Consider the following 27,248-nt stretch of genomic DNA (forward strand, 5'->3'; position numbering starts at 1 on the left):
TTGAGGAGCACCTCAAAGACAGACCAGGTTTTTTGACCTCTTGTTCTCTCAGGTCCAGTTCCAGTAGCCCCTTAATCTGGCTCGTTATTGAACAAAGTGGTTGTTTGTCCACTGCTAAGAACAGAAGAACTGTCTCAGTGGATCAGACCAGGATCTGTCTAGTCCAGCATTTTAGTTCCAATAGCAACCAGCCAGATGCCCTTCAGAAGCCATCAAGTAGCGCACGGAGGCAGTAGCCTCCTGCTTGTGTTTCCCCCTGAATCTGGCATTCAGAAGAATCCTTGCTTCTGTATGCAGCAGGTAGAGTGTGGGAAGGATGTGGGTGGGGGTGGGTGATTAAATCACCAGCATCCTCAAAATACATTGGCTAGAAAGGTGCCAGTTCTGTTGCACATAAAGCCCACGTGAGATGCTGAAAGTTCGTGATGTTCCCAGGGTTTATTATTTTTAAGCAAACTGCCTGCACTTTACATTGAAACGGGATTTGCAGGGGAGCGAAAGTGTTATTCAGCTTCCTTTCCTGTATTCTTTTTCTCAAAATGGCTGGTGCTGCCATTTCACCCCTGGGATTTGTGACTTTATTCATTTATTCTGTAGACTTCTATTTCGCCTTTTCTTGGCTGGCTCAACAGATTACAACATACTTAAAATTACCTAAAATATTCAGATACAATCTAAAAATGTACAAATGTCATCTAAAAAACCTACGAAACTGAAAACTTTTAAAAAAATTAATTTAAATGTCAGAATAAATTATTTTTAAAAATTGCCCATAAAATCCTATCCTGGGATTCAGTAGGTATGATGTAATTTTCCCAAGCAAGTCATTTGGTGGATGCAAATGCTGGTAGAGAGGCCTAGGAGATCAGATGCCAGCCCGTATGCCTCACAGATCAGTTCTGCCCTACAGAATTGCCATAGATCCCGCAGAGCTCTGATCTCATTTGGCCGAGCTTTCCACCAGGCTGGAGCCAGGGCCAAAAAAGCCCTGGCCTTGGTTGAGGCCAGTTTGATCTCTTTAGGGTGGAGATCTTTCAGCTTAACTGTGATGGGATCATAGTTACATATGCATTGATGACTTCCAGACTAGGCTGTTGCAACCGACTCTAAGAAGGGCTGCCTTGGAAGAGTTATCAAAACATGCCTGTTCAGAAGCTATGAGGAGAGAACCCCAATGAGCAGATTATGCCACTGAGAGGCATCCATGTTAGCTCTCTGCTTGCTTCCGGTCCTAGTGTGGCAGCAGTGTTGGCCGCTGAAGCTTTCAATCATTTATGTCTAAGTATCCCCAAATGCCTCTTCAACACCTATTGGATAATCAGCCACTGGCTCCACAGCAGCAAATCTGCTCAGTATTATCATGGAGTCTGCTGAACTTTCTCCTCCTTAAGGCTCAATCAGCATCATCCCAACTACATTTCAGAATGCTTGTTGTGTTCTTCCTGCAAGCATCCATTCTCTTTTGAATACGCCGCTGTTGCTCTCAGTTCAATCCCTGCTGGCTGCCATTTCTCTTACCACTTTTGGCTTTATTTTGCTTTTTTTTTTAATGTGGATTTTCTTCCATTCTTTTGCCCAAGTGGTGCAATGTGCATTTTACTTGTGAACAAAATAATGAAAAGCACTGTTTGAGGTGAAGTGGATGGTGTCTTTGGGAGCTAGGTGAGAATATATTCACACATTGTGGTCGGAGTTGCCCTGGGCCAAGGGGCCCAGCAGTCGCTTACCTAGAAGAAAATTGCTCTTAGAACAGAATACAGCAGCTGTTGTCTTGGAGAGGGAAATGGAAATCAACATGGGGGAAAAGATGCTTCTTTGTGTTCTTTCTCCAGATTCACTCTTCCAGCAGATGTTTGTAGTTCGCTTTCTAGGGTCTATGGCCGTCAAGTCAGATCAAACCGTTGAAGTGATCTACGAAGCAATGAGGCAGGTGCTGGCAGCTCGTGCCATTCACAACATCTTCCGCACAACAGAATCCCACCTCTTGGTCACCAGCCATGACCTGAAGTAAGTTCAAGGCTATTTTTGTTGTTTCTCTCTCTTCTCTTTGCTCCTCCCCTGAGATTAACTCACCTGATCACTGCCTTTGCTCTTTCTGTGCTCTTAACTTGTGGGGACAACCTAATCTGAATTATTTTTTTCTTACATTTATTCTTTCTGCAGGTTAATAGATCCTCAAACCCAAGTTACAAGGGCAAACGTAAGTATATCTGTCATCACACTATTAAAGCTGCAGTGATAACATTTGTAAAAACTTTCTTGGGGGAGAAGCATATACTCAGTCGGAAATTTCAAACCTGCTTTTCCAGTTTGAGCTTGCCAGTGTGATGCAGTTTGCTGCCCATCAAGATAACAAGAGGCTTCTCGGGTTCGTCGTTTGTGATGCCGAGTCTCCAGGTGAAAATTCCAAGAGCACCTATGTCTTTGAGAGCAACACGGAAGGTGAAAAGGTATGGATGGAGGTGGCTTTGCTCCTATTTGCCTTTTTAGCTGCTGAGTCACACTGTTTACTTATGTTCAGTGTATGGTCTTTTAAGACGCGTAGATCCTTTTTGCACATACTACTGCCAACACAAGTCTCTCCCATCCCATAATGATTCATTTGATTTTTCCTACCTAAAGCCCATAACAGAGCCTGAGGGGAGGAAAGAGAATGCAAGAAGTAAAACAAAGAGGGGTAAGGAAGACCATAAAAGATTGACAGGAAGAAGAAAATAAATGCCATATTTCACCCCAAAACAGGCCAGGTCTCTGGTGTAAGAAACAGAAAGAGCTAGAGTGGCAGGAAAACATGGCAGAAATGGGTGCACAAAACCTTTAGCAGACCAAGCCATACCCCAACAACCAAGCTGCCCTCACACACTCACCAACCATTGGAGAAAGGGGGAGGGAGAGAAACAAATTATACCCACTCAAATCATAATTAATTTGACCTATGTTTAGCTATTACCCAAATAAATTATCCACACAGTACAAAACTGCAACACAGTGCAAAACCTACCAACACCCACACAAATCAGGAAGTTCAACAACTCTGAGATGTCAAAAAAAAATTATAAATCTAAAATAAATAAATAAACAAACAAACAAACAAACAAACAAACATGATCAGAGCCAACCCATATAGGGGAAAAAGCATATAGAGAAACACAATAATGAACCAAATCCACACAGAGAAAGATGAATCTACACGGAGGAAGGCAAACAAACTGACTTAAGTTCCTATTGTTAAGAATGTTTTTTTGACTCAAGTTCCTATTGTTAAGAGTGTTACATATTCAAACGATGTCTGTTATATTGTACTGTTTTCATGATAGTTCCAGTGGAAACAGCCCTGAGCCACAAGGGAGGGTGATATATAAATATAATGAAATTAATAAATAATAAAATAAACGCAGAACATTACATTTTTCACTACTGAAATTCATTATATTCATCTTAGCCCAGTTTTCCAGCCTGTCAAGATCATCCTGTATTCTGAGTCTGTCTTCTGCTGTGTTTGCTACCACTCCCAATTAAGCATCATCTGCAAATTTAATAAGCACTCCCTTTACTCCTTCATCCAAATCATTTATGAATATATTGAACAACACAGGGCCCAGGACAGATCCCTGAGGCACTCCAATTGTCACTCCTCTCCAAGAGAATGATGAAACATTAACAAGCACCCTTTGGGTGCAATCTGTCAACCAGTTATCGATCACCTAAAAGTAATATAAAAATGTTTCTACAGAAAAGGGAGACAAAGTGTTTAGCCACCTCTAGGTATCTGCCCGCTGTTGGGAGTCAGGGGGCAGATGTGGCCCTCTCTTCCACTGTAAATTTGTAAACCGGAGGTGAGAAATTGAGAACCATGGCCTGCAAGTCATTTTCTACCCCTGTTGTACAACTTAATAGTTCTCACACAGTATTTGGGGATGTTTCCTGCTTCTTTTGTAAGCATACAAGCCAGCTGTCCACGTGATTGGCTGTGTGGGGTAGGGAAGAATGTCATAAGAGAATAGAACAATGCTGGAGTTATCAGAGTTTCTCTTATTTGTTGCTGACTACAGTTATTCATCCTAAGCCTTGGGCCACAGCGCAAGGTTTCAGGAAAGAGTTCTAGGGCTGAATGTGTTTGAGAAGCAGTCTATAGGTTTGTGAACACAGAAGACATTTCTGCATGTTATTTTAAGACAACTTCTTCTTCCTTGCAGATTTGCTATGCAATAAATCTAGGGAAGGAAATCATTGAGGCTCGTAAGGTAATGTATTCCCTTTTTAATTCCATATACTTTCAGCTCCAGTTGCAGGCAAGGGCTAGAGCTTTGGGAACTAAATGTTGCAGCAGGATTTCTAGTCCAAACGTATTTGTTCACTCTGATACTGTCAGATTGATCTAAGGGTGAATCAGATTCCCTAGACTAGTGATCCCCAACCTGTGGGCCGCGGACCAAATGTGGTCCGTCGACTAAGTGGAGGTGGGCTAGAATTTTGTGGATGTTTGCTTAATAGAGCACTGTTAATCAGGAAGCACTAAGAACACTGGAGATAATTTACAAATATCATTTTGGTTGGAACCTTTTTGTACCAGAGGTACAAAATTAACCCAGAATTTCAATTGTGTTTCTCCCACACTTATCTAAGATGTCAAACAGGACAGGCATACAGTCTTGGATGATGATAGTGTGATACAACCTGTATTAACTCAGTTTTTGCCAATTTACCTCATTTGTATGACATACTGTAAGGTGTTGTAGCAATGTGAATAATTTTGGACTGCGTATTTTCAAAATAGTACTGTTATAGACTGAAAATCTATCAAGCTCACTAATTTCATTCCATTCCTGTTTTATCACGTTATCTTCCATTTAGGATCCAGAAGCACTGGCACAATTAATGTCATCCATGCCCTTGACCAATGATGGAAAATTCATGCTACTAAATGACCAGTCAGAAGAAGATGCTGCTGTGCATGGAGACGGGCAGGAAGAGTCTGAGGCATAACTTGTAATTTTGAGGATTTGACATTGCACGTAATAGGTCATTCTGTGTTCTCTGTTGTGATCCAATGTGAGTGGGTTCCTTGTGGTGACAGAATAAGAGGAGAACTTGGCTTGGATTCTTGGTGTGGTGACAATCTTAGAAGTTCATACAGCAATCAGCACTAAGTCACCTGCTGCATTCAGGAAAGCCTGGTGGCTTACCAGCAACATTTCAAATGCAAAACATAATACATTGTGGAGTTGTTGTTGAGGTGATGAGCCACCTTGCTTCCCTGTGCTATTTCCGTAGGAATCAGACCTGAAAGTCCAGCTGCTTTGAGTTTCCTACTGTAATCAGGACTATTGTGCACTCCTTGAATTGATTGTATTCAGCCAGCATAGTTTTGCGATCTGTGTTAGTTATATAAACAAACATTTCTGCTCATGGTGACCAGGGAAGGGTCAGACCTCACCCCTCTGCCATCATGGTTCCTTAAGATTTAACCAAGCATTACACCCAACTGTTCACCTTCTTATCCACATGAAAAAGAGACTGGAGGGTCTAAGAAGGCTGAATGCTGCAATTAGGAACAAACCTGGACAACACACAGCTCAATGAAATCTTTACAGTCTAGTCTTATTTCTTAACAGTTCAAAAGAAAGGCATTGTTGAATTTCACGTGAAGTTGTTTGAAGCTCTCGTGTACTTTTAAAAGTAACACTATTTTGTGCTAGGCTGTTTACAAAACCATTTGATAAACACTTTTCCTATTAATATCTATTTTTATACTGTAGCTGGAGCAAGCTTTTAATATTATTCTAAGTGCCTACCATTTTTGTGGGGACCATATTTGTCCATTAAAATAAAGCAGACGTCTGAGCCCAGAAAGTTAACAAGTGGACCAGATGCTATGCAGTGCCTGCATACAGGCATTGATAGTTGCTCCCCAGGTATGAAAGAGGGGGCAAGAAATGGCTGCAGACAGCTTGTCAGAATCAGAAGTGCACGTGTGTCTGTGGAGGGGGTTAGTAATATAAATATCCCCCCCCCCAATTTAACTTGAAAGGGGCTTCAAGCAAATTGCAGAAGACAGTATCTCTGCACTTTAGTGGCAAAGCAGGACCTAGGGAAGCCTGTTTCTTCAGAAGACAAAACTAAGTGTAATCTCATGTGCAGTCTAATGATGCTCATAGATCAGCTGAGAATCGGAAAGTACCACAACTGAAAAAACTTCTGGTCTTTTTAAAATGGAAGTCACATGAAAGAACTGAGCTGGATCTAATAAGGAAGATTATTTTCTCTGTGGATATTTTATAAGTAAATGTTTTAATGTTAAAACAAACACTTCATCTTGCAATATGAATGTTTATAGCAATAATGCTAGAATAAAATCTTATTTGAACTATGTTGGGTGTGTGAATGTTTGACATCATAGAAGTTCTGGCTTCTGAAGCACAAGCAGAACCACTTCAAGCCAGAGTGGCTACAACTCACGCAGAGTGCATGTTTACAGGGGGACAGGATGAAATCTCTTAGAAGTCTTTTGGGACAAGAGCTTTGAAAACAAAAAGGGATACTTTTTAAACCAAAGGTTTAGTGATCTCTGACTAGCACTGTTGGGCTTGTAATTCAGTGGTTAAGTACAAGCCTGCATTCTCTGTCTAAAATCTCAGGAAGCAAAGCTGTAAGAAACCCCTACTATGGAACTGTGATCCAACTTTGCTACAGGGTACTTGCTTCCATTCTATATGGCCAATAAATTATTTGCACTACTTGCAATAAATTATTTGATCTACTTAAGGCTAAGTGCAACTGATTCAAACCTGACAATACTTCTGCAAGATATCAACTACAAAATACTTTGGTTCGAAGTCCATCCTTGTCTTATGCCTGTACTAGGGTCCAAGTCCGTTGCATTCAGGAATACAACGGATACTAGATTAGGGGGGGTGGAGTGGATGAACTCTATGGATGGCCTCTCCCTCCCCACAGGACCTAGAAAGGCTGCAGTCAGCTGTTAGGGAACTCACCAGCAGGGGTGGCTCTCACACAGCAGGGATCTGTAGCCTCCAAGTCTCAGAGGGAAGTGGAAAGAGGAGGGGGTGGTCAGGGGTGGGGGACAGACAGGCAAGCCGGTTGGAGGAGGAGGCACTCAGGGGTGGGACAACCGTCCTGAGTGGGTGTTAAGGCAAGCTATGAGACGTGCTCTTCCTCCAAGACCTTACCAAAAATATTAAGTGGAACAGATTGTTGTCAATGCAGGAAAACGAGAAATTTCATCTGTCTGCCTGCTACTTCCTGTAATCTGTCCCAATATAAGCAAACTAAATTGTGTAAGTTTGAAATGTTTGCCTTTCCAACTGCAAGACAACTGCTCCATTTCTTGAAGAAAGAGCACCATAGGAAAACGGCAGCATATGACAAATAACAGTTTTTAGGGAGCTCTCTAGACCAGTGGTCCCCAGCCTGCGGGCCGCGGCCCAGTGCCGGGCCGCGGCTCCCTCTCCCCGCCCCCCCCTGCAGTTAAGAAACTTCCCAGGCCGCAAGCTTGCGGCCCGGGAAGCTTCTTACTGTGGGAGGGCGGGGAGAGGGAATCAGGGCCGGGCCGCGCATTGCGCATGCGCGGGCCGATGCGTGGCCGTGGTCCGCACGGGCGCGGCCCGATGCCCTGCCAGTCCCCAGCCTCAGAAAGGTTGGGGACCACTGCTCTAGACTACAGCAATCCCAGTATTCTGTTCTGGATATCTGTAAATACATACAGTAGAGGAGTTTTTTCTCTAAGCAGCCCAGAACTCCTCTCTGAGGATGGGAAGACAAATACTGTACATAGGAATTCTGCGAAACTGCTTTCTCTACCTTTTGAGGCTTACAGAAACAGAAAGGCTACTTTACCTTGTTTTCCTCCCTGCGTTTAACTGGCAAGACTCCCACAGCTCAGAGGAATTTCAGAAAAAACAGCAGGGAATGACCTACCTCTGCCACCTGCTTCTGGGATCTCTTCTGCTAGGTGCATCACTCTGTGGTATAGGAGGCCCCTCAGTCCAGCAATCAGAAACTACAAACCAGCCCCAGACTACAACTACACACACAAACCAAAGTAAATCCAGCTTCTGTTACATTTATTAACATTACATACAGAGTATTTAACAGGGGGAAAAAAACATGAGGTAACAAATACCTTTTAATGAAATGAGTTAGAATAAGGTGTTCTATTTGGTCCCCTTCATTCCTGAGAATTTGAACATAACCACTGATCAGCTGAACTAGTCAATTCTACCTCCATGACAACATGCAGCAGGACCTCAGAAGCTGCATTTTGGTCAGAAGTTCAAGCATACACGTGTATAGTCAAAGTGCTTTGGTGGCTTTGCTATTTGGACCCCTTTCCCACCGCTGCTAGGCTAGAAAAGCCAAGGGTGCCCTCCTAGGTTTAATCCTCTTCCACTTGGACTTCTGCTGTGAGGACTGGGCTGGCAGATTCATGTTCTGTTACATATGCCACAAAAAAAACCTGACAAGAGGAAGTCAACAGTGCATAAAGTACAGGGGGAGGGTCCCTTTATTTCTGCCTTCTTCAAACCCCACAGAAAATGATTGTAGTTGGTGCTTTCATGCCTGAAAACAGACGGGAGAGGGGTGAAGGGAGAACAGTTCTGCCACATTGTCTTAGTATGCTGGCTTGTATCATTTACATTAAATGGCTGCAGACCGTTTGCCCCCAGAGCAATCACAAGCACAACTGCCTGCTTGAAGCCCTGCAAAATAAAAAGGGTTCTTCTGCAGATCCCACAGCATGGCACTAGTAGAAAGGTTACCACTAGCAGCTGCAGGAATGTAAACTAGAAATGGCTCTCCTATTTACTAGTTATATTGAAAGCAACTTCCCCCATATACTACATTAAGAGAAGTTCCCACTAGCATCCTATATTCACAAAGAGAACATAATGTACATATGTATATATTCACAGAAACAGTGCATATGCATGAATTTAAACCTTGCTGGAGATTATTTATTTTTAAGAAAGTATCAAGACCATATTAGTTTGGTTAGGAGGACTGTGCATTTAAGGCCATATGATACACTGAACACTAAGGCTTCTCTCCACTTAGAAGCCAAAGAATGAAATGGGATAAGTCTCTGCAGGGCTGAGGCTGACCTAAGCTGGCAGCTTGTCTGGATACCAGTGGTCTAGAACAGAAAGCATTTAAGCAACAACTTAAGTAAATACGGGGGGGGGAAAGGGATGAACAAATCGCAATGCCATGGACGCTAATTTCATATCCGGCTCAACAGCCTTCCAAACCAAAGTGATGAAATGGCATGAAAACGGCACATTAATAAAAACAAACATAGCTAGGGACACTTGAACAGATCGGAAGATGAAATGCAAATCTGAATTGAGCAATTGAGGATTACTGTACACTGGGATGGTGCTGCTGGGTCGCTTTCAGATTCAGATGGTGAAAAACTCCATGCCGGTTTGGTCCCATCAATTTCAACAAACCATCATTGCTTTAGATTTCTATGCAACAGAGCAAGAAATACAAATCAAAGATACAGTTTATACTTTCGCCCCTACCTTGATATTTTTATGCTAACACTCTGTGAGGAACATGGTGCTGAGGGTATTTGACTAAACCAGCCCTTTCTCATCTTTTTAATAGTTGGAGAGCCCCTGAAAAATTTGTCAGGCTTCGAGAAACCCCAGAACGGGCACGATCATGCAGAATATGTCTGGGAAGCATAGCTGTGTACATGCCCACCTGGGGCCCCTTCCCCTGCCCACCCCTCCAGGCTACTGGCCATTTTGGAAGGGGGAGTGGGCTGAAATGACCATACAGAATCATATCACCCAATAAATGTTTAACAATTTTTTAAAAATATTACAATTAATTAACTCCAACCCATTTGGGAAACTCTTCCAGGGCCATCAAAAAAAACCAGGGTTTCACAAAAGCCTGGACTAAACCAAGATCAATCAGATGTTTCCTGGCAGCTGGAGGATCTGAACGGTGGTCTCCCATTCTAACCACCACATCCCACTGACTAATCTAAACATATTGATCAAATTCTTATAGATGTAATCATTGTTCTCTCAGGGGAGTCCTCATGGGTCCCTACTCACTGTTTCTAAACCTGAATGTAGTTATTGCTTATGCAGTGACCAGTATGACAAACCACATTTTAAATGCCCCTACTATTGAGGCTGTGATAATTGCTACTAACTAGGAATATTCCTAATCTTCCAGCCCCAAAAGAAGACATTCCCTTCAGTTCTTATAAAAGAGCCCAAAAGAGAAGAGAGAGACACAAAAAACATATATCTTCTAAAAAGAGAGCATCTGGTAACCCAGGGAAGGGAAAATATAAATGAATGCATACCAGAGCTCTCATTTCACAACAGGATCTGCTGAAGAAGAGTTAGAGAGGTCTCCATTGCTGGTTTTTGTTGATTCTTCTACAGCGGAAAAGGGAGTAAAAGCTTCTGAAAAACTTTGTACTCTCTGTACTGTTATATGTTTACTTGAGCCCTAACACATATACAAATAACATAATAAATTACCTGATTTAGCAGTCACAACTCTCTCAAAAGAACTGGATTAAGATCTAACGCCATTAAAACACGCATGTCTCCCAACAAAAACTGACTACTGTACAGACTACAGAACCCTCGACAGATACTCCACCTAACACACCTAGTACTTGGACATCCTGCAAGAAATCCCCACTGCTGGCTGCTCCACTGCCTGTCAAACATTCCCATTCTGAGCATGGTTCAGTATACACATTACACATCATTACAAATCTCTGCAAATAAGCAGTTCCACCGAATACTTCCTTTGTGCATGCATTCAGGGATAGTTTCAATAGGACCAGAGGGGTGGGGATGAGGGCGTCACATCAGCCGTGGCCATTAACTGAAAATTGATGTCCGCTATTTCTCATCAAGTTGAAATGGAGTTACCACCTTCAGCCATCAACTGCCCCGTTCCCGGTTGACTAAAGTTTGCAGGCCTTTCCATTAGGAAACAACTGCCCTTGATTTCAGTGGAATATTTCCCAGCAACTGGATGACTTCCTTAGTCAATTGATTGACTATCTTTCAGTCTTTCTCAATCCTCCCCATTTGAAAGCTTATCAGGCTGTTATACATCACGGTCGATTTCCATCACAAAACTCTGAAATATCACTCTAAAGCAGTAATTGAAATTTGGTGTAGAACAATCAAATCCTGCTTTCCTAAGAACAAGAACAGCCCAGAAGATTTCATGATCTTTGAAAACAATTCAGATGCCACAGTTCCTTAAACGCGTCAATATTTTTCACTAACCTTCTCTCTCTTTTTTCTCTTGATTTTCTTCTGCTGCAGTTTTATCTGCTCTGAAAAAGATTCTTGCACTGCTTAGTGAGAAATAGAGCAATTCAAATTCCTGCGGGATAGAAAATCAAGCAAGAAAAAAATCCTTAGCAAGTGTTAATGTGTTTAAAGTATCTGCTTGAAGTATATGTACAACAGAAACTCCCCAATCAGGCAGATTCATAATATTTTATTTGTGATTTGGCTCACCGTGACAAAGCCTAGGGATATTGGACAACAATAACACAAGTTTCCTTCATTGTTGAGCAACTGCGGCCAATTCTCATACAAACGATTTTTTAAAGTAATAGTAACGGTGTTGTGGAGGATTGTAGGGCAATGGGATGGCTCTATGCATGTCTGAGCACCACTACCTCTGCAAAGTTGTCATAAGAGAAGCCATGCTGGATCATGCCAGTGGCCCATTTAGTCCAAGAATTCTTGTCACAGTGGCCAAAACCCAGGTACCATCTGGAGGTCCACCAGCAGGGCCAGAATTCCAGAAGCCCTGCGACTGATGCCCCCCCCCCCCACCTAGCACCAAGAACACAGAGCATCAGTGCCCTGGATTGTCCCATCCTACCCCTCACAGTTAACATTCTTTAGCCAGAAATCCAGCCTATTCCGCACTAGGAATGCTCAAACACCAGCCAGTTCAGCAGGTGCCCTGTTTGCCAGGTGCAAACAGAGACCGGTTTTTATACCAATCAGTTCAATAGTTTGATCTGCTTGTGAGTGTTCAACCATGCAGTACGGCACAACTGGCTTTTAGCACATGCCTGTTCAGTCCAACTGAGGTCTACTGCCTTCCCATCCTTGCTGCATGACTGCTCTGCTCTGCTCAGCACACAATGGTTTAAATTGACAATCAGATCACTCACAAATCACGAGTCTGTCATCAATAACTGTTGTATTTCCTACCCTTTCCTGTTCATCTAAGTAGGGATGCAAATGGCTGCAGATCCATCTGAATCAGTAGCACCTTTGCCCATGTGCAATTTTGGAAAAACCAGGTGCCAACCAGTTCAGAAGACTCACAACTAATATAAATCAGTCATCAATAAATGCTGTGTTTCAATAAAATCCTCCCCTTTGGGGTTCATGTAGCCCTTAAGTGATGCTATTGGCTGCCAACCAATGTGGGTTTTTACATGTATGCTTGCTGTGGTTTGAAATTAAGGTAAGGGGCAGGGGCTGGATGGGTGAGTGAAGGGGGCTATGATTAGATGGTAGCTGTACCCTTGGGGACAGGATAGACTGGGTTGGTTCAGAGGGTTTGGGAGCAAGATGAGAAAGGAGATGAGAGCTGGAAATTGAGTGAGGTGTGGTGGACTGCGAGAAGTGGGGGTTCTTTGTGTAGAAGGTCTAATTGGCAAGTCTACTGAACACTTTTGATAATTTACATGCTGGCAATAGTGTTTTTCTTAATCATGCAAGTGACAGTCAACGCTACCTGCAAACAAACATCCAGTCGCTTGTGTGTAAGATTCATCGTCTGTAGCAGCTTTTCATCTTGACTACTAGACTGAACGTTCTGTTGCTTTGCTACTGCTCTGATCTCTTTCACGTACTTCTCTCGGACAGACTGGAACCAGTGGAGGGAGTCAAATTCTTGGTACTGATCCAAAAGCTTCAGAATGTAAGCTACCCCTGCAAGAGCAAAAGTCCACTTGATCAAGAAACGCTCTAACCAAATACGTTAGAACATGAATATGTTCTGCACATCTGCAGGGGTGTGATCTGATGCAGGGAAGCTCATGCTGTGCTAGATATCAGTTGATGGTATGAGCTCATGCTTCCATGTGCTGCAGTTCATCTCATCAGGGTTAGATCCATTGGAGGATTTCTGCAAATGGACAGGGTGTCACCTCCCCTTCCCCCTAAACGCTCCTCCTGGAAGAGGAGCCACCAGGAACAGCATGGGTCGGGGGCTCAGTGTCAATGCCTCCCTTCCATTTGTTGAAATCCTCTGCTGGATTCCACCCATGGCAAAAAGTTTTCTTTTGTATCACCCTCAGCACTCCAGCTAAAGATACAAATCCCCCAAATAAATTATCTCATTTCCATCAAATGGGCAAATGTAGGAGTTTTGCACAGGAGAGAAACATCCAGTATGCCAAATGCATCCTGTACACACTTACATAGCACTCAGAAAGTAGCAACATAGACAAAGCGTTATACTGAATCATCCTGACACCGCTTTCAGACCAGTATTGTTTGTTCTGATTAGCAGGGTCTCTACGTGCTCTGAGGCAGAATTTCCTGTCACTCTGATACTAAAATAACCTTTCATTAGGACACTACACATATGCAAACATGTACTCCACAATGGTACTATGACACCTCCCTTTTAAAGCCTCAAGTGACCTGTAGAATTATTCCCCATGCTTTCTTTTAAAGAACATAACACTGGCCCAGATCTGTGACTTTGGGAGGAAATAGAAGAATTCTCTAAAAAAAAAAAGTTTGCAGGAAGGGTGAGCCATGTTCTTAAACTCACCCATGGCAAAACCATCATCCGTGAAGGCTGCACCAGCTTTGTTCTTTTTATTCAGTTTCTCCTTGCAACTGATTGAGTGTTCTATGAAGTTGAGAGCCTGAAACAAAGAGACACAGAGCTTGTGTCATTGGAGAACTGCAGAGGACAAAAGACAAGCCAAAATCCAGGAGGGCTTCTTCCATCAGACCAGTTTCAGTTGAAAATATATCTTTGGAGGTGCTATCAGCCTTCTGAATGTCTTTTTCTTCTGGAGAATCTTGGCTGAATTTTTAAAATCAGTTTCTTATATAAGAAAGATAATCTATGCCAGCATTTCACTAGGCATGACAGCAGTCTCTCAGTTCTCAGTTGGCCCTGCTAGTTTAACCCTTTTTACAAGGCAAGCTGGGGACTAAGGCTAGGGCCTTTACATGCAATGTATACCATATGCACTGGTCACCATCTCTCAAAAAAGAAAATGCAGGGGTGGAAAAAGTACGGAGGAAGGCAATCAAGAGGATTAGGGGATTAGAGCACCTTCCCTATGAAGAGAGGCTGAAGAGGCTGAAGAATCTGGGACTTCTGAGACAGAGATGATGAAGGTGAGGGACAGGGACATGATAGAGGTTTATAAAATTATGCATGGAATGGAGAGAGTTGACAGAACATTTTTTCCCTCTCCCAGAATACCAGAATGCAAGGGCATCCAATTAAGCTGGTGGGGAGTAGGGTTCAGGATGAACAAAAGAAAATACTTCTTTACATAGAGGGACTGAAATGTGGAATTTGCAGTCAGAGGATGTAGAGATGGCTGCATGAATAAACAGCTTTAAAAGGGGATTAGATAGACTTATCATCGATAAATCTATCAATGGCTACTAGCCATGTATGACTGAGGGGAAACCTCCACATTCAGAGGCACTAACCCTCTGATCTGATTAATCCTGCAAAAACAATAGTCACACAGATAGATGCCCATAGCCCAGATCATAGCGGAAGACAATCTAATGTATTTATCATGCCTGATTCTACACATATGTGTACTTGGAAGAAAGTCCAACAAATTTAGCTTGTTTCCAAATAAATATGCATAGGACACAAGCACTGATGTGTAAAATTAAGACAACCTTTTAAAATCCTTGTTGTTTCAACAATCACATTCTGAAGGTGCACATCAGCTACTTTTATCATGTAACAAATCTAGTAAGGAAATAACTAACCAGTGGGGGAACAATTATATAAAAATTACGCAGATGCATGTTCTTTGGACTGCGAAATTCAGGAGCAAACACGTCCACGAGCATTTTGAAGTACTCTGTGCCTTCAGCAGAGTTACGTGTAAGATCACTAAGTACAAAATCCAGTTGTCTGTGAAATAATAAAGGTAAACATAAAGTCCCACAGGAAATTTTTGCAATCAGTACCTTAAGAATTAATACGCTAAAGTGATCTGTACCTTAAACAAAAAATTGTTTAAAGTAAAATTCAAACAGTTGCTCCCAGATACATTTAAACAATCACTGAACAACCTCCCTTCCAAGGTTTATACTAGATCCAGAGGTGGCCAAACTGGCTCTCCAAATGTTCAGTTACTACAATTCCCCTGAGCCCCTGCCAAATGGACATGCTGGGAAGGGCTCATGGGAATTGTAGTCCATCGACATCTGGAGAGCCACAGAACTTCACTTTTAGTAGTAGTAGTAGAAAGCTTTTATTGTATCGGTGAAAGGCCTTCACAATGAAGACTTCACTTTTAAGTTTCCAAAAATCTACAGATCTAGTACAAATCAAACATGTGCATGTATAACATGCCTTCAAGTCATAACTTACTTACGGTGGCACAACCAGGGGACTTTCAAGTCAAGTGATAAGCAGAGGTATTTTGCTATTTCCTTCCTCTACAGAGTTTTCATTGTGGTCTCCCATCCAAGTACCTTCCTGTGTTCTGACAAGATTGGGCTATGCTATGCTGCCTTCCCTCTGACAAACCCAGTACAAGCCACAAAAGTGACTGACAATACTTCTTATTATTATAGGGCAGCAGTAAAAAACAGATTTAAAAAGATGGATTACAAATATAATTGCATTGCCATAAATAATATATTATAGAATTCCCCACCATATGATGCAGCATCATATTTGAGAGTTTTCGTTTTTTAAAAAAGAATGCGGCAGACAAGAATAAAAGTTTGTGAGATTGTCTGTAGTTGCATAAAGCTAGGCTACCTGGCTGCTTTTTGTGTTTCTTCTGAGAGGCCTTCTTCTTTCACAAGTTCTTCAAAGTTAACAATATCTTCAAGGTCAGGAACAAACCTACAAATTTCACATCAGGTTCACTAACAATTATGTATCATAACATGATTATAAAACGAATATAGTCTTATCACTTTGTTCCCGTTTCCATCTCATCACCCTCTTGCTATCAAACTACCAGCAATTCAATATTCAAACTCCATGGCCAGAAATCCTTCCAGTCACAGAAGGTGCAAACCCTTTATGACTGTGGAGTGCACAGCCTCACACAGTGCTAAAATGGTTACAATAGTTATTCCATGTAGACAAGAATTATACCTGTGCTGTTTGTCTTGAGATTTCAAGCAGGAACTGAGCTCCAAATAATTCTGGTTTTATATTAAAAATAAATGCTAGGGGGTGTCATATCTGCAAATATACATTAGAAAATGTGCAGATAAGAATGCTGTACTATTGGGGAGCTCAAAGCTCCTCAGCTTTCTATTTAAAAAAAACAACAACACTCCCCCACATTTCCCAATACTGATCCTGAGTTGGGCCTCTCCTTCAAATATCATGGTGAAAAGAACACAATGTGAGAAATGCATTTGATACATACCTGATTGCGCTGCTACAACAATGAAGTCCACCTGATCTTATCATTCGCACATAACCCATAGCATTTCCTTTAAAAATCAAAAAAGGAACAAGAAAGTTAGGCAAGTGAATTGAAAGAGTGTGAGACAGGCAGCCAAGCAGTTAGAAGTCAAATAACAAATTACTTGTAGATGCTGGGGAATCTAATAAAGCTGTGCTCTCCTAGTCAATAAAATTTAACCTTGAAATAGAAACATCATTTTTAGTAAAAACAACAACAACAACATATATGCAGGCAATAATATGATATTTTGTAGGAGGCATGACGATATAAAACTTAGCATGATCACAGCCAATATTACTTATGTAATCCAGCCCAATATGCTGTTGTCTTGGTTATTCAAGTACAAAATTTTAGACTGTTAAGTACAGATTAAAAAATAGTTACAATCAATCATTCTGAAGATTAAGCATTCAGAAATCTAATTAATAGAGCTTCCTAATCACCCCCATTGAAATCAGAATTAACTTTGACACAACAATATAAGCAATTACATTTTGAAGCTTTTTTTTAAAAAGCAAGCACCCAAGATCATAAAGTTAATGTTTTCCAATATACTTTCATACCTATTTGGCTTATCAATTGCCTGAACTGGTCAAGGTAACTTTGTCCATCAGGTGTAATTCCAAGTTTTCTGATTCCCCGGTTGAACTTTTCTGCCCTCTCAAAGGGGTACTAGAGAAATTATTTTGATATAAATAAATCACATGTCACATAAATAAATAAATCATCAGCCCCATTTTTGCTTTCCCACATTATTTTTCTTCTATATTAATCACTAACTGTATCACAGGAAATGAAAGATGCATCTTCCCTCTATAAACTGGTGATGACCATTATCATGCAAAGACTTTTAGACAACTTAATTCCACACTTCCTTGCCTTTTTAAACTATAAAAATGAGAACAGCAGCCTATATGACTTTTGCCATAGTGGAAATATAGCCCAATGCTACCCTACATGGGAAGGTAGATATTAAGTATGAAATGTTTATGTGAAATGCCGTCTGTGATTAAAGTACACTGTAGTGGAAGCTAGTTCTGAATATATTTTATGTTGCACATAGATACTACAGGTGGACTAGCTTTTAATTTTACTAAGATGTACGAAGTGCTTCGTTAGACCAAAGGATCAAACATCATTTAAGAAGGTACTGGTAGCTGCCAAGGTAATCTTAGCTACACAATGGAAATCCTCAAATGAACAAACCAGCAAAGCTGCTCTATACCGAGTCAGATCATCAATATGTCTATCTTAGTATTACCTACTGACACCAGCAATGGGTCCTCAAGCCGAGAAAGGTCTTCCCCACTTCTTGCCACCTGAGATGCCCTTGACTGCACATACCAAGGACTGAATATGATATGGATGATATTGTGCTCCACCTTCGAGTCATGGCCCCTCTCTAAAGTAACGGAGAGACCAATCCTATTCAGGACTATTCAGAATCCTACTCTGGTCTACTAGACAGGGTTTATTCTTATGAAAATGTTCTTTAGATTGAACTATGAAAAAAGTACTGGCGGTACTTTGGTACATCTGTATGAGGGAAGCGGAAACTCTGTACTCAACCAAGTTTTTGCCATTGAATTTTTCTGCCCCTGTGAAGTCTCAGTTACTAATTTGCAAGCACATGTTAGAATTGACCAATTCTAGTTGAAGCATGCTTCAGGAATCATTCCTCAGGGGAATATGCAGCATTTTCCTCAGTCCTCCATTATCCTGACTTTTCTTCCCTGCCATGCAGTTTTTTTTCTGCACGGCAGAGAATAGATCTACCCCTCCGGTGTTGTTGTTGTTTGGTGCGAAGTCGTGTCCGACCGATCACGACCCCATGGACAATGATCCTCCAGGCCTTCCTCTCCTCTACCATTCCCTGGAGTGCCCTTCTTCTTTTGCCTTCAATCGCTCCCCGCATTAGGCTCTTCTCCAGGGAGTCCTTCCTTCTCATGAGGTGGCCAAATTATTTAAGTTTCATCTTCAGGATCTGGCCTTCTAAGGAGCAGTCAGGGCTGATCTCCTCTAGGACTGACCGGTTTGTTTGCCTTGCAGTCCAAAGGACTCGCAAGAGTCTTCTCCAACACCAGAGTTCAAAAGCCTCAATTCTTGATGCTCTTGTATCAGTATCCCTTGTACCCCTCCCTTGTATCAGTATCCATATCAGACTAAACATGTTTAAGATACAGTTTCTGTACGCTGAATGCTGCTATCGTGGTTAATATAAATGAGACCATTCCCCCATCAGAATGAAATGCTGGAAAAGGGAAAGGGGTGGTAGTGGTGATGATGCATTATGAACCTATGAACACTACACAGATGACATGATACCTTGTGATCATTTTCATCCTTAAATTCTCTGAAGAATCTGATATCTTTGATCAGCCGGGATTTGATGTGTTCATCGTACATGAACTGGCTAAAGATATAAAATTTCTTTCTCAGAAATTGGTATGTAAAATTCACCTGGAGAAAAGCGTAAGAAACTCAGTATGAGAAAAGCTATCAGTACGGCAGAGGAGGTAGAAATAACTTTTGTTCTTTCATTTTTTTCCCCTCAAGTTTACAAGAACTCAATTTCTCTCAGGGCATTTCCATTACCTCAGAATCATAGAATCATAGAGTTGGAAGGGGCCATACAGGCCATCTAGTCCAACCCCCTGCTCAACGCAGGATTAGCCCTAAGCATCCAAGAAAAGTGTGTATCCAACCTTTGCTTGAAGACTTCCAGTGAAGGGGAGCTTACCATCTCCTTAGGCAGCCTATTCCACTGCTGAACTACTCTGACTGTGAAAAACTTTTTCCTGATATCTAGCCTATATCGTTGTACTTGAAGTTTAAACCCATTACTGCGTGTCCTCTCCTCTGCAGCCAGCAGAAACAGCATCCTGCCCTCCTCCAAGTGACAACCTTTCAAATACTTAAAGAGGGCTATCATGTCCCCTCTCAACCTCCTTTTCTCCAGGCTCTCCTTTTCTCCAAGTCCCTCAACCTATCTTCATAGGGCTTGGTCCCTTGGCCCCAGATCATCTTCGTCGCTCTCCTCTGTACCCTTTCAATTTTATCGACATCCTTCTTGAAGTGAGGCCTCCAGAACTGCACACAGTACTCCAGGTGTGGTCTGACCAGTGCCGTATACAATGGGACTATGACATCTTGTGATTTTGATGTGATGCCTCTGTTGATACAGCCCAAAATGGCATTTGCCTTTTTTACCGCTGCATCACACTGCCTGCTCTTCACATCAGATAGCTTCTTCACATCACTTGCTCTGCACTGTTTGACAATACAGTCTTAAATATTTCAACTTTCCAGGCCCTGGTAATACTTACTGTTGTGTTCATGATTCCTGTGCCGTGTGTCCGAATTGAGTTAGCAATGTGCCTTATATTTATAGTGTTCAAATGCTTGTTATTGCTGATTCTCTCAACGAAGATCTGCAATTCAATAGTTGCATATTTATATATCATAGCTCTAGACTAGAAATCAGTCACCAACCAGGAATCACAAGTGTCAATTCCCAGGCTCACCTGGTTATTGAGATTGTAGAGGTAACGAGATACAAATACGTGAATGTTCCTCATAATTTCCAAAACATCAAGACCCTGAAACAACAATCAATTTTAGGTGGTTTTACAACCATCACTTGAAAATAATCCAAGTAATTACTGTTGTGACAAATCAAGGGATTAGTAATTAACACAGAGGAGCATTTTCAGGTGACCTAGGTCCCTCTCCAGGAGATGATCAATTTGTCCCTAAATTTAGGGGCTTTGCCAGTGAGATTAAAGGAGGCTGTGGTTAGGCCACTTCTGAAAAAATCAAATGTGGATTTCTCCAACCAAGTCCAATTTTGCATCTGCCATTACTGGATAAGGTGGTTGAGCAGGTGATTGCTGAACAGCTTCAAAGTTTCCTGGACAAAACATTGGCTCTTGATCCATTCTAGTTCAACTTCTGATCTGGCCATGGGGCAGAGACGGCTCCGGTTGTCCTCTTAAAAAAGAACAGGGCAAACTTTGCATGCTTGTATACCAGAAGTGCTAGACTGTGGTGCAACAAAAGCACCTGAAGAGTTTCTAAGCACTGAACTTCAAGCCAGTGAGAGTAACACAGATAAGTTTGTTTTTTAAGTGCAGAGACTTGAGTAATAAATCAGCACAGAAATTATGTACCTGTTCTAGAGTCTGACTAGGGAGATGTGCTTCTGTCATTGTTAAACCATAACGTTGAGTTGCTAAATTTCTCATTTCACTATATGTGGCCCAGTCATGCAGAGCCACAGTTGTTAGATTGTAGAAAGTCTTGTCTAGGTAGTGTGTTACATGGGCTGTAAAAAACAGAAATAGTAGAAGTCAACAGCTAATTCATAGGTTGCAGCCCAGGGCTTGGTACGAAACAATGGAACAAAATATCTCTGCAGTCCCACATAAGTATAATTTAGAACTGCAAAATAGTTTTATAATATACTACAGGAATGACACTTTCTACAATATTAAATTTGGGATGCAGGGGGAGGGAGCAAAAAGGAAAAGGAGGAAGAATGGATTTTATAGCCTAGAACAATATTTTAAGATTCAGCAAGTTATACCTTTGATATCTATAAACCGATTGAAAAAGCGGATTGGGTTCAAAGCAAAAAAGTGGGCAAGATCCTTCATTCCAACTTTGAATGGATTTCTGTCATCCAGCTTTAGATGGGTATGCACAGAGAGACGCAGGTCCTTTTCTATTTCCTTACATAATTTGTCCAGAAGGTGCTGTGCAAACAAAGAGTCACGATAAGCACATGTTTAATGGGATGGAATGTTTAATTATACTATGATAATGATAACTAGTTACACAAAATGAGTCTGCACAGGAGACCTTGAAGTGCCATTTGCCATCTTTTATGCAAGTCTACAAATATGTATTCAAAAACAGGTTAATTCCACTGTGTGATATGGCTAATAAATTCAGCACAGTTTTTTGCCATTCTCCTTAGAGCCTCTTTGCTGGTCAGAATTATTTGCATAAAGTGGACACAGCACTTCATGATCATTTCCAGTATAGTGACCTTGCTCAAAAGCACAAAGGCACGAGAGAAGAGAAGGGAAAACTAAGGGAGGTTAGAATCTGCATTTCATTTTATTTTTCATTTAAAAATATTTAAAAACATTTAAAAACCTTCCTTTCTTAAAAGGAAAATGTAGTTGCTAACAAAGCCTAACCAGTAAAATCAGTACATATCAGCATATCGGAGGGCAAAAAACCAAAGTGCCATATGTGGTCAGGGCCCAGTTTACCTGAGGGACCGCCTTTCTGCCTACACCCCGCAAAGAGCTTTGCGCTCTGCCACCTCCAACTGGCTAGTGGTCCCTGGCCCCAAAGAAGCCTGCCTGACCTCAACCAAGGCCAGAGCATTCTCTGTTCTGGCCCCCACCTGGTGGAATGAGCTCCCGGAGGGGATCAGGGCCCTAACGGAATGAAAACAGTTCCACAGGGCCTGCAAAAGGGAGCTCTTCCACCAGTAACACCACTGGGCCCCTGAACCTCACCCCCCGCCCCCCCAGGAATCCATGTACCTGAGCCGAACCATGGACCATTTTGATTGTTCTGGTAAATAGTTATTCTTGTTGTTATTATTATTACTATTGCTGTATTGTACTTAACACAAAATAGGGTTCAATGTATTGTTCTTTATGTTCCATATGAACTGCTCTGAGCCTCAGGGAAGGGAGGTATACAAATGCAATAAAATAAATAAACCCAAATTCACTTCTCTACAACATACTAGCTTTTTATTTTAAATTTAGTTAACATTAAAAGTGCCGTGCCTTTGTAAAAGTGCAAAGCCACAATTCAATGAGATAAATGGAACACAAAATGTGGAAGAATGAAAAAGCAAAATAAACAAAAACACAATTATAACAGCTTTTGCAACAATAAAAAATAATGGTTAGTTTTAAATTATCAACACATTTTACTGATATATGGTTCAAGGTGCTGGTCTTAACCTTTAAAGCCCTTAACTCTCTGGGACCAATGTACCTGCAGGACTGCCTTTTGTCTTATAATCCCCTTAGAATGTTGAGACCATAACAACTACATCTGTTCAAGGTCCCCAGTCTGAAAGAGGTGGAGTTGGCCTAAACCAGGGCCAGGGCCTTTTTGGCTCTGGCCCCAGCCTGGTAGAATGAACTCCCAGGAGAGATCAGGGCCCTGCAGGACTAAAATCAGTTCCACAGGGCACTCTAGCAATCTGGACAATTGTAAGAAGGCCAAGTCAGAGTATGATTGCCAGGAATGGCCCTCTTTACAGGCATAGATAAAGCAAGATTTCAGCATATGTAACGGATTAACATTGTAATTACCCCCCCCCCACACACACACACACACAAACATCCCCTCAAAGTATGTTTTTCCTCCAGTAAATGCATCTCACATAAAATCCAAAACAAAGTGCCCTGTGAAGGACTAGTCTCTTCCACACAGTAAAAGTATTAAGGCATCTATACATCTATTCATAAAAGTCCTTTAACGGTAGTTCTTAATAGATATTCCCACTCTGCTGCTTCCAACCTTCATGCAACGTAAAGACAATACTTGCATGATCACCTGATTTAAAACTTCCATGATTTCTTTGTCATAGCTCTCCAAAAGCATCTCATAGGATTCCAAGTGTCTTGAATGCATCATCGCTGGTACACAATCCCGCAATGCACTGAACATGTACTGTAGAAAAAGCTTCAAATTAATAGAGAAACCAAGAATGGTATGTTCTAAAAAACAGGGTTTTTTTTTTAGCAGTCTATTGAAATGCAAGCTCCTCCTGCAAAGCAATGCATCCTTAGAAGACAGGAGTCATTCAGAGTAAGCTCGTATGTTTTTAATACAGTTGCACAACATTATGGCTCATGAGAAATCATGTTCACAGTTTAAATGTTGGTGTAGCAGTTAAGAGCAGCGGCATCTAATCTGGAGAGTCAAGTTTGATTCCCCACTCCTCCACAGGCAGACAGCTGGGTGACCTTGGGCTAGTCACAGTTGTTAGTGCTGTTCTCACAAAACACTTCTGTCAGAAGTCTCTCAGCCTCACCTGCCTCACAGGGTGTCTGTTGGGAGGAGAGGAAGGGAAGGTGATTGTAAGCCACTATGAGGCTCCTTTTGGGTAGTGAAATGTGGGGTATAAAAACCATCAATTCTTCTTTTTCCAGAATCAAATTCAGTTTTAGCATCCAAATGTGCAAAGCAAAGTGAACTAGAATGAGGAGTCTCCATTTTCCATTGCTCAGCCCCTCAGTTCCTAGGTAAGTGATTTAGGGAAGGCAATGCTATGGCCTTAACTTTTCTGCCAATTCAGAAACCATGGTAAACCGTGGGTACTCATTCTGCAGCTGATGAAGAGCCACATTCCCAATTACCATCAATCCTGTTCTAAATAAATACATGTTTTATGACCCTGTGAGTTACTACACCAAATACATACAGCTATGTACAATAAAATTATTAAATATAGTCTCTTGCCCACCACTGCTGAACCTTATCCGACCCTTGTGTATCCAGAGGAAAGGCTTCCCTTTCTGCCTTCTTGCTCTCTCCTCAGCAAGCGGGGCAGCAATGCAGGTGAGAGAACCAGAATGCCAAGGCTCCTAGAGAAAAGCAAGCCAGTTGTGCAGAAAGGGACTAAGCACCATCACCCTACCCTGGTCTTGCACTTAGCTGGCTGTTGTGGTGATGGTTCTTCTCTTTTCTGTTTAGCCAGCTTTTCTGGGTGAGGGGAAGGCAACACTGAGGCTGAGGAGAAAGCTGTGGGGTGTGCAAGAGGATTGTCTTTACCTCCAACTTGGACAAGACACCTGCAGCTTGCAGTTTACCCGCCCTCAACTCAAAGTGGGAATCACTTGCTAATCACAAATCCTTCAGGGCAATGGACCTTGCTTATTTTCCGGGGACAAGGAGTGTGCTACACACTGGGGGAGGAACATATGGCTCCCAAGTCACTCCCAACTTTACTTGGAAAGCCTACTTCTCCAAAATACAGCTTCGGAAACTGAATGCAAACCTGCGACCTGTCAGCTTAAGTCTCACATTACAACAAAGGAAAAAAGTATCTTTCCAATGGCTTAATCAAAGTCTAAAAGTCTCTGTTATCTCTTTATTTTCACCTGGACTCTGCCAAAACGGTCTCTAGATTGTTCTCCGTTTTCAGTGATTTCATCAGTGGCAAAATGAGTCCTCCACAAAGTTGTTGTTAATAAATTCAATATATTCACCGAAAGTGCTATCATTTTTGATAATCACTTAAAAATATAATTAGGCAAATAACGCTTACAGCCTTGACTGTAAGACAAACTTTTAAAATAGTTTTAGCTTATATGTCTACTAGAGGTTAAGTCTTCCACACATTTCTCTGAAAATCTCAGCCATTGACATTTTGCAATTAAAATTCGGCCACGGAAAAATGCTTCCTTCAGATTTTTTTTTACTTACATGTAACCTGGCAGCATCTACTGCATTTTCATAAACATCATCCAGGTAAATTGGAAACATGGTTCTATGCCAGTACAAGAAGCAACAGTCACATTGTGCTCGGATTCTAGAAAAAATATTTGCATTAGTAAAAAGGAAACCGATCTCATTGAAAGCAAACCTGGAGCATTGATTGCAATGGTTCATTTACTCACCTTTCTACTTTCTAACATATTTAATATATACAGCATTATTCTTCCCCATCCTTTCCACCCTACTTCTGATTTCTGAAATTTCAGCACTCATTGCTTGTGTCTTTTCAAACTTGTGTTCACCATATGAACAGCAAGAAGCTAGTTCAAAACAAGGTTTTGCATCAAATGTATACAACTCTGGCTGTACCACTGTATGAGATCACACTCTACAACAGGGGTAGTCAACCTGTGGTCCTCCAGATGTTCATGGGCTATAATTCCCATGAGCCCCTGCCAGCGTTTGCTGGCAGGGGCTCATGGGAATTGTAGTCCATGAACACCTGGAGGACCACAGGTTGACTACCCCTACTCTACAAGACCCAACATTGCAAGAATCAGTGTGGTCTCCACTAAGACATCTGATTAATTTTTGATTTATTTATACCCCACTTGTCTCTCCAAAGTGGCTTACAATATTCTCTTCTTCCACATTTTATAACACTCATACCATACTATTTCCACCTTACCTTTCTTGAAGTTCACTGATTAAGGCCAGTTTTTTCATAACAAGTTGAAGAGGAAGAAGTTCTTCATCTTTAAACGTTCTCTGAAAAAAAAATAACACACAGTAGTGTCAACCCAGGGCTTCCATATGAATTACACCACAGCCACTGACCACAAAACTTCCCATGTTTATCAGCAATATCCAAAGGGAATAATACATTGCAGAGCAAGACAACAAACTGTCACACTTACCATTTGTGTGCCAACACTGAGAGCCAGGGAAATGATCAGCCGCCTCTGTTTTGTGCTAGGACCATTGAGGACATTTTCAGCCAATACAAGAGCAGAGAGTACATCAAGGCGTTGCTCACTGTATTTTTTGTCAGAAATTACCCTTTTCTGTATTTAAAAAAAGCACATAGAAACAGCAGTGTGGTGAGGTGGACAGTTTGTTGACTCTCCAGGGGGACTTGTGGCTCCTGTGTGAATCAGGAAGCTGGAGGAGATGGACCACTGAATTGAAATGAATGGTAATGCATAATCTGGCCAAGTCCAATTTTAAAATACTGTCCCAGTTAATATTAGAATCATAGAGTTGGAAGGAGCCATACAGACCATCTAGTCCAACCCCCTGCTCAATGTAGGATCAGCCCAAAACATCCTAAAGCATCCAAGAAAAGTATGTATCCAACCTTTGCTTGAAGACTGCCAAGTGAGGGGGACCTCACCACCTCCTTAGGCAGCCTATTCCACTGATGAACTACTCTGACTGTGAAAATTTTTTTCCTGATATCTAGCCTATATCGTTGTACTTGTAGTTTAAACCCATTACTGCGTGTCCTCTCCTCTGCAGCCAACGGAAACAGCATCCTGCCCTCCTCCAAGTGACAACCTTTCAAATACTTAAAGAGGGCTATCATGTCCCCTCTCAACCTCCTTTTCTCCAGGCTGAACATTCCCAAGTCCCTCAGCCTATCTTCATAGGGCTTGGTCCCTTGGCCCCAGATCATCTTCGTCGCTCTCCTCTGTACCCTTTCAATTTTATCTACATCCTTATCTATGTATACATATATGTATACATATTATCTATGTATAGAAACTCTCAGCATAGAATCTGGACACAAAACATACAAGCATGTACTAAAACTTTTGATTACATACCTTGGCTACAGAAATAGCATTAAGAGCCTGATGCTGAAGATGCTGAACTATGTGTGTGACCGAATCAGCAACGATCATACTTCTTCTGTAAAACATATGTTCTATTGCCTGCAGTTAGCCACATTTTGGAAAGAGTTAGCATCACAAATCTGCAACTGTGATTTGAATCCCAAAATTTTTTTTAATACCAAGTCCATATGAAAAACAATTTTCCCCAAAACCTTTAACAGTCTTACAAATCTGGCACT

At 41.6% G+C, this 27,248-nt stretch overlaps 2 protein-coding genes across 4 annotated transcripts in view; one reads left to right on the plus strand and one right to left on the minus strand.

Annotated features, from left to right (window-relative positions):
- APPL2 (adaptor protein, phosphotyrosine interacting with PH domain and leucine zipper 2) overlaps window positions 1–6,370 on the plus strand; it is a 38,138-nt gene extending 31,768 nt beyond the window's left edge. For both annotated transcript variants that reach the window (XM_077339715.1, XM_077339716.1), the window contains exons 17-21: window positions 1,833–2,007; window positions 2,164–2,200; window positions 2,310–2,450; window positions 4,197–4,244; window positions 4,855–6,370. In XM_077339715.1, coding sequence (XP_077195830.1) covers window positions 1,833–2,007; window positions 2,164–2,200; window positions 2,310–2,450; window positions 4,197–4,244; window positions 4,855–4,986 — 533 coding nt within the window. In that variant the 3' untranslated portion in view covers window positions 4,987–6,370. The remainder of the gene's footprint in view (window positions 1–1,832; window positions 2,008–2,163; window positions 2,201–2,309; window positions 2,451–4,196; window positions 4,245–4,854) is intronic.
- A 1,693-nt stretch (window positions 6,371–8,063) lies between these two features.
- WASHC4 (WASH complex subunit 4) overlaps window positions 8,064–27,248 on the minus strand; it is a 40,328-nt gene continuing 21,143 nt past the window's right edge. For both annotated transcript variants that reach the window (XM_077339712.1, XM_077339713.1), the window contains 19 exons: window positions 27,001–27,108; window positions 26,092–26,238; window positions 25,863–25,942; window positions 25,163–25,268; window positions 23,288–23,404; window positions 21,282–21,450; window positions 20,866–21,020; window positions 20,221–20,295; window positions 20,023–20,127; window positions 19,022–19,156; window positions 17,260–17,368; window positions 16,655–16,721; window positions 16,030–16,116; window positions 15,024–15,171; window positions 13,825–13,921; window positions 12,778–12,974; window positions 11,298–11,397; window positions 10,349–10,424; window positions 8,064–9,488 (listed from right to left, as the gene is read on the minus strand). In XM_077339712.1, the coding sequence (XP_077195827.1) occupies window positions 10,357–10,424; window positions 11,298–11,397; window positions 12,778–12,974; window positions 13,825–13,921; window positions 15,024–15,171; window positions 16,030–16,116; window positions 16,655–16,721; window positions 17,260–17,368; window positions 19,022–19,156; window positions 20,023–20,127; window positions 20,221–20,295; window positions 20,866–21,020; window positions 21,282–21,450; window positions 23,288–23,404; window positions 25,163–25,268; window positions 25,863–25,942; window positions 26,092–26,238; window positions 27,001–27,108 (2,070 nt within the window). In that variant the 3' untranslated portion in view covers window positions 8,064–9,488; window positions 10,349–10,356. The remainder of the gene's footprint in view (window positions 9,489–10,348; window positions 10,425–11,297; window positions 11,398–12,777; window positions 12,975–13,824; window positions 13,922–15,023; window positions 15,172–16,029; window positions 16,117–16,654; window positions 16,722–17,259; window positions 17,369–19,021; window positions 19,157–20,022; window positions 20,128–20,220; window positions 20,296–20,865; window positions 21,021–21,281; window positions 21,451–23,287; window positions 23,405–25,162; window positions 25,269–25,862; window positions 25,943–26,091; window positions 26,239–27,000; window positions 27,109–27,248) is intronic.

The sequence above is a fragment of the Paroedura picta genome, chromosome 5, assembly GCF_049243985.1.
Source record: "Paroedura picta isolate Pp20150507F chromosome 5, Ppicta_v3.0, whole genome shotgun sequence".
In the NCBI taxonomy this organism is placed as follows: Eukaryota; Metazoa; Chordata; class Lepidosauria; order Squamata; family Gekkonidae; genus Paroedura; species Paroedura picta.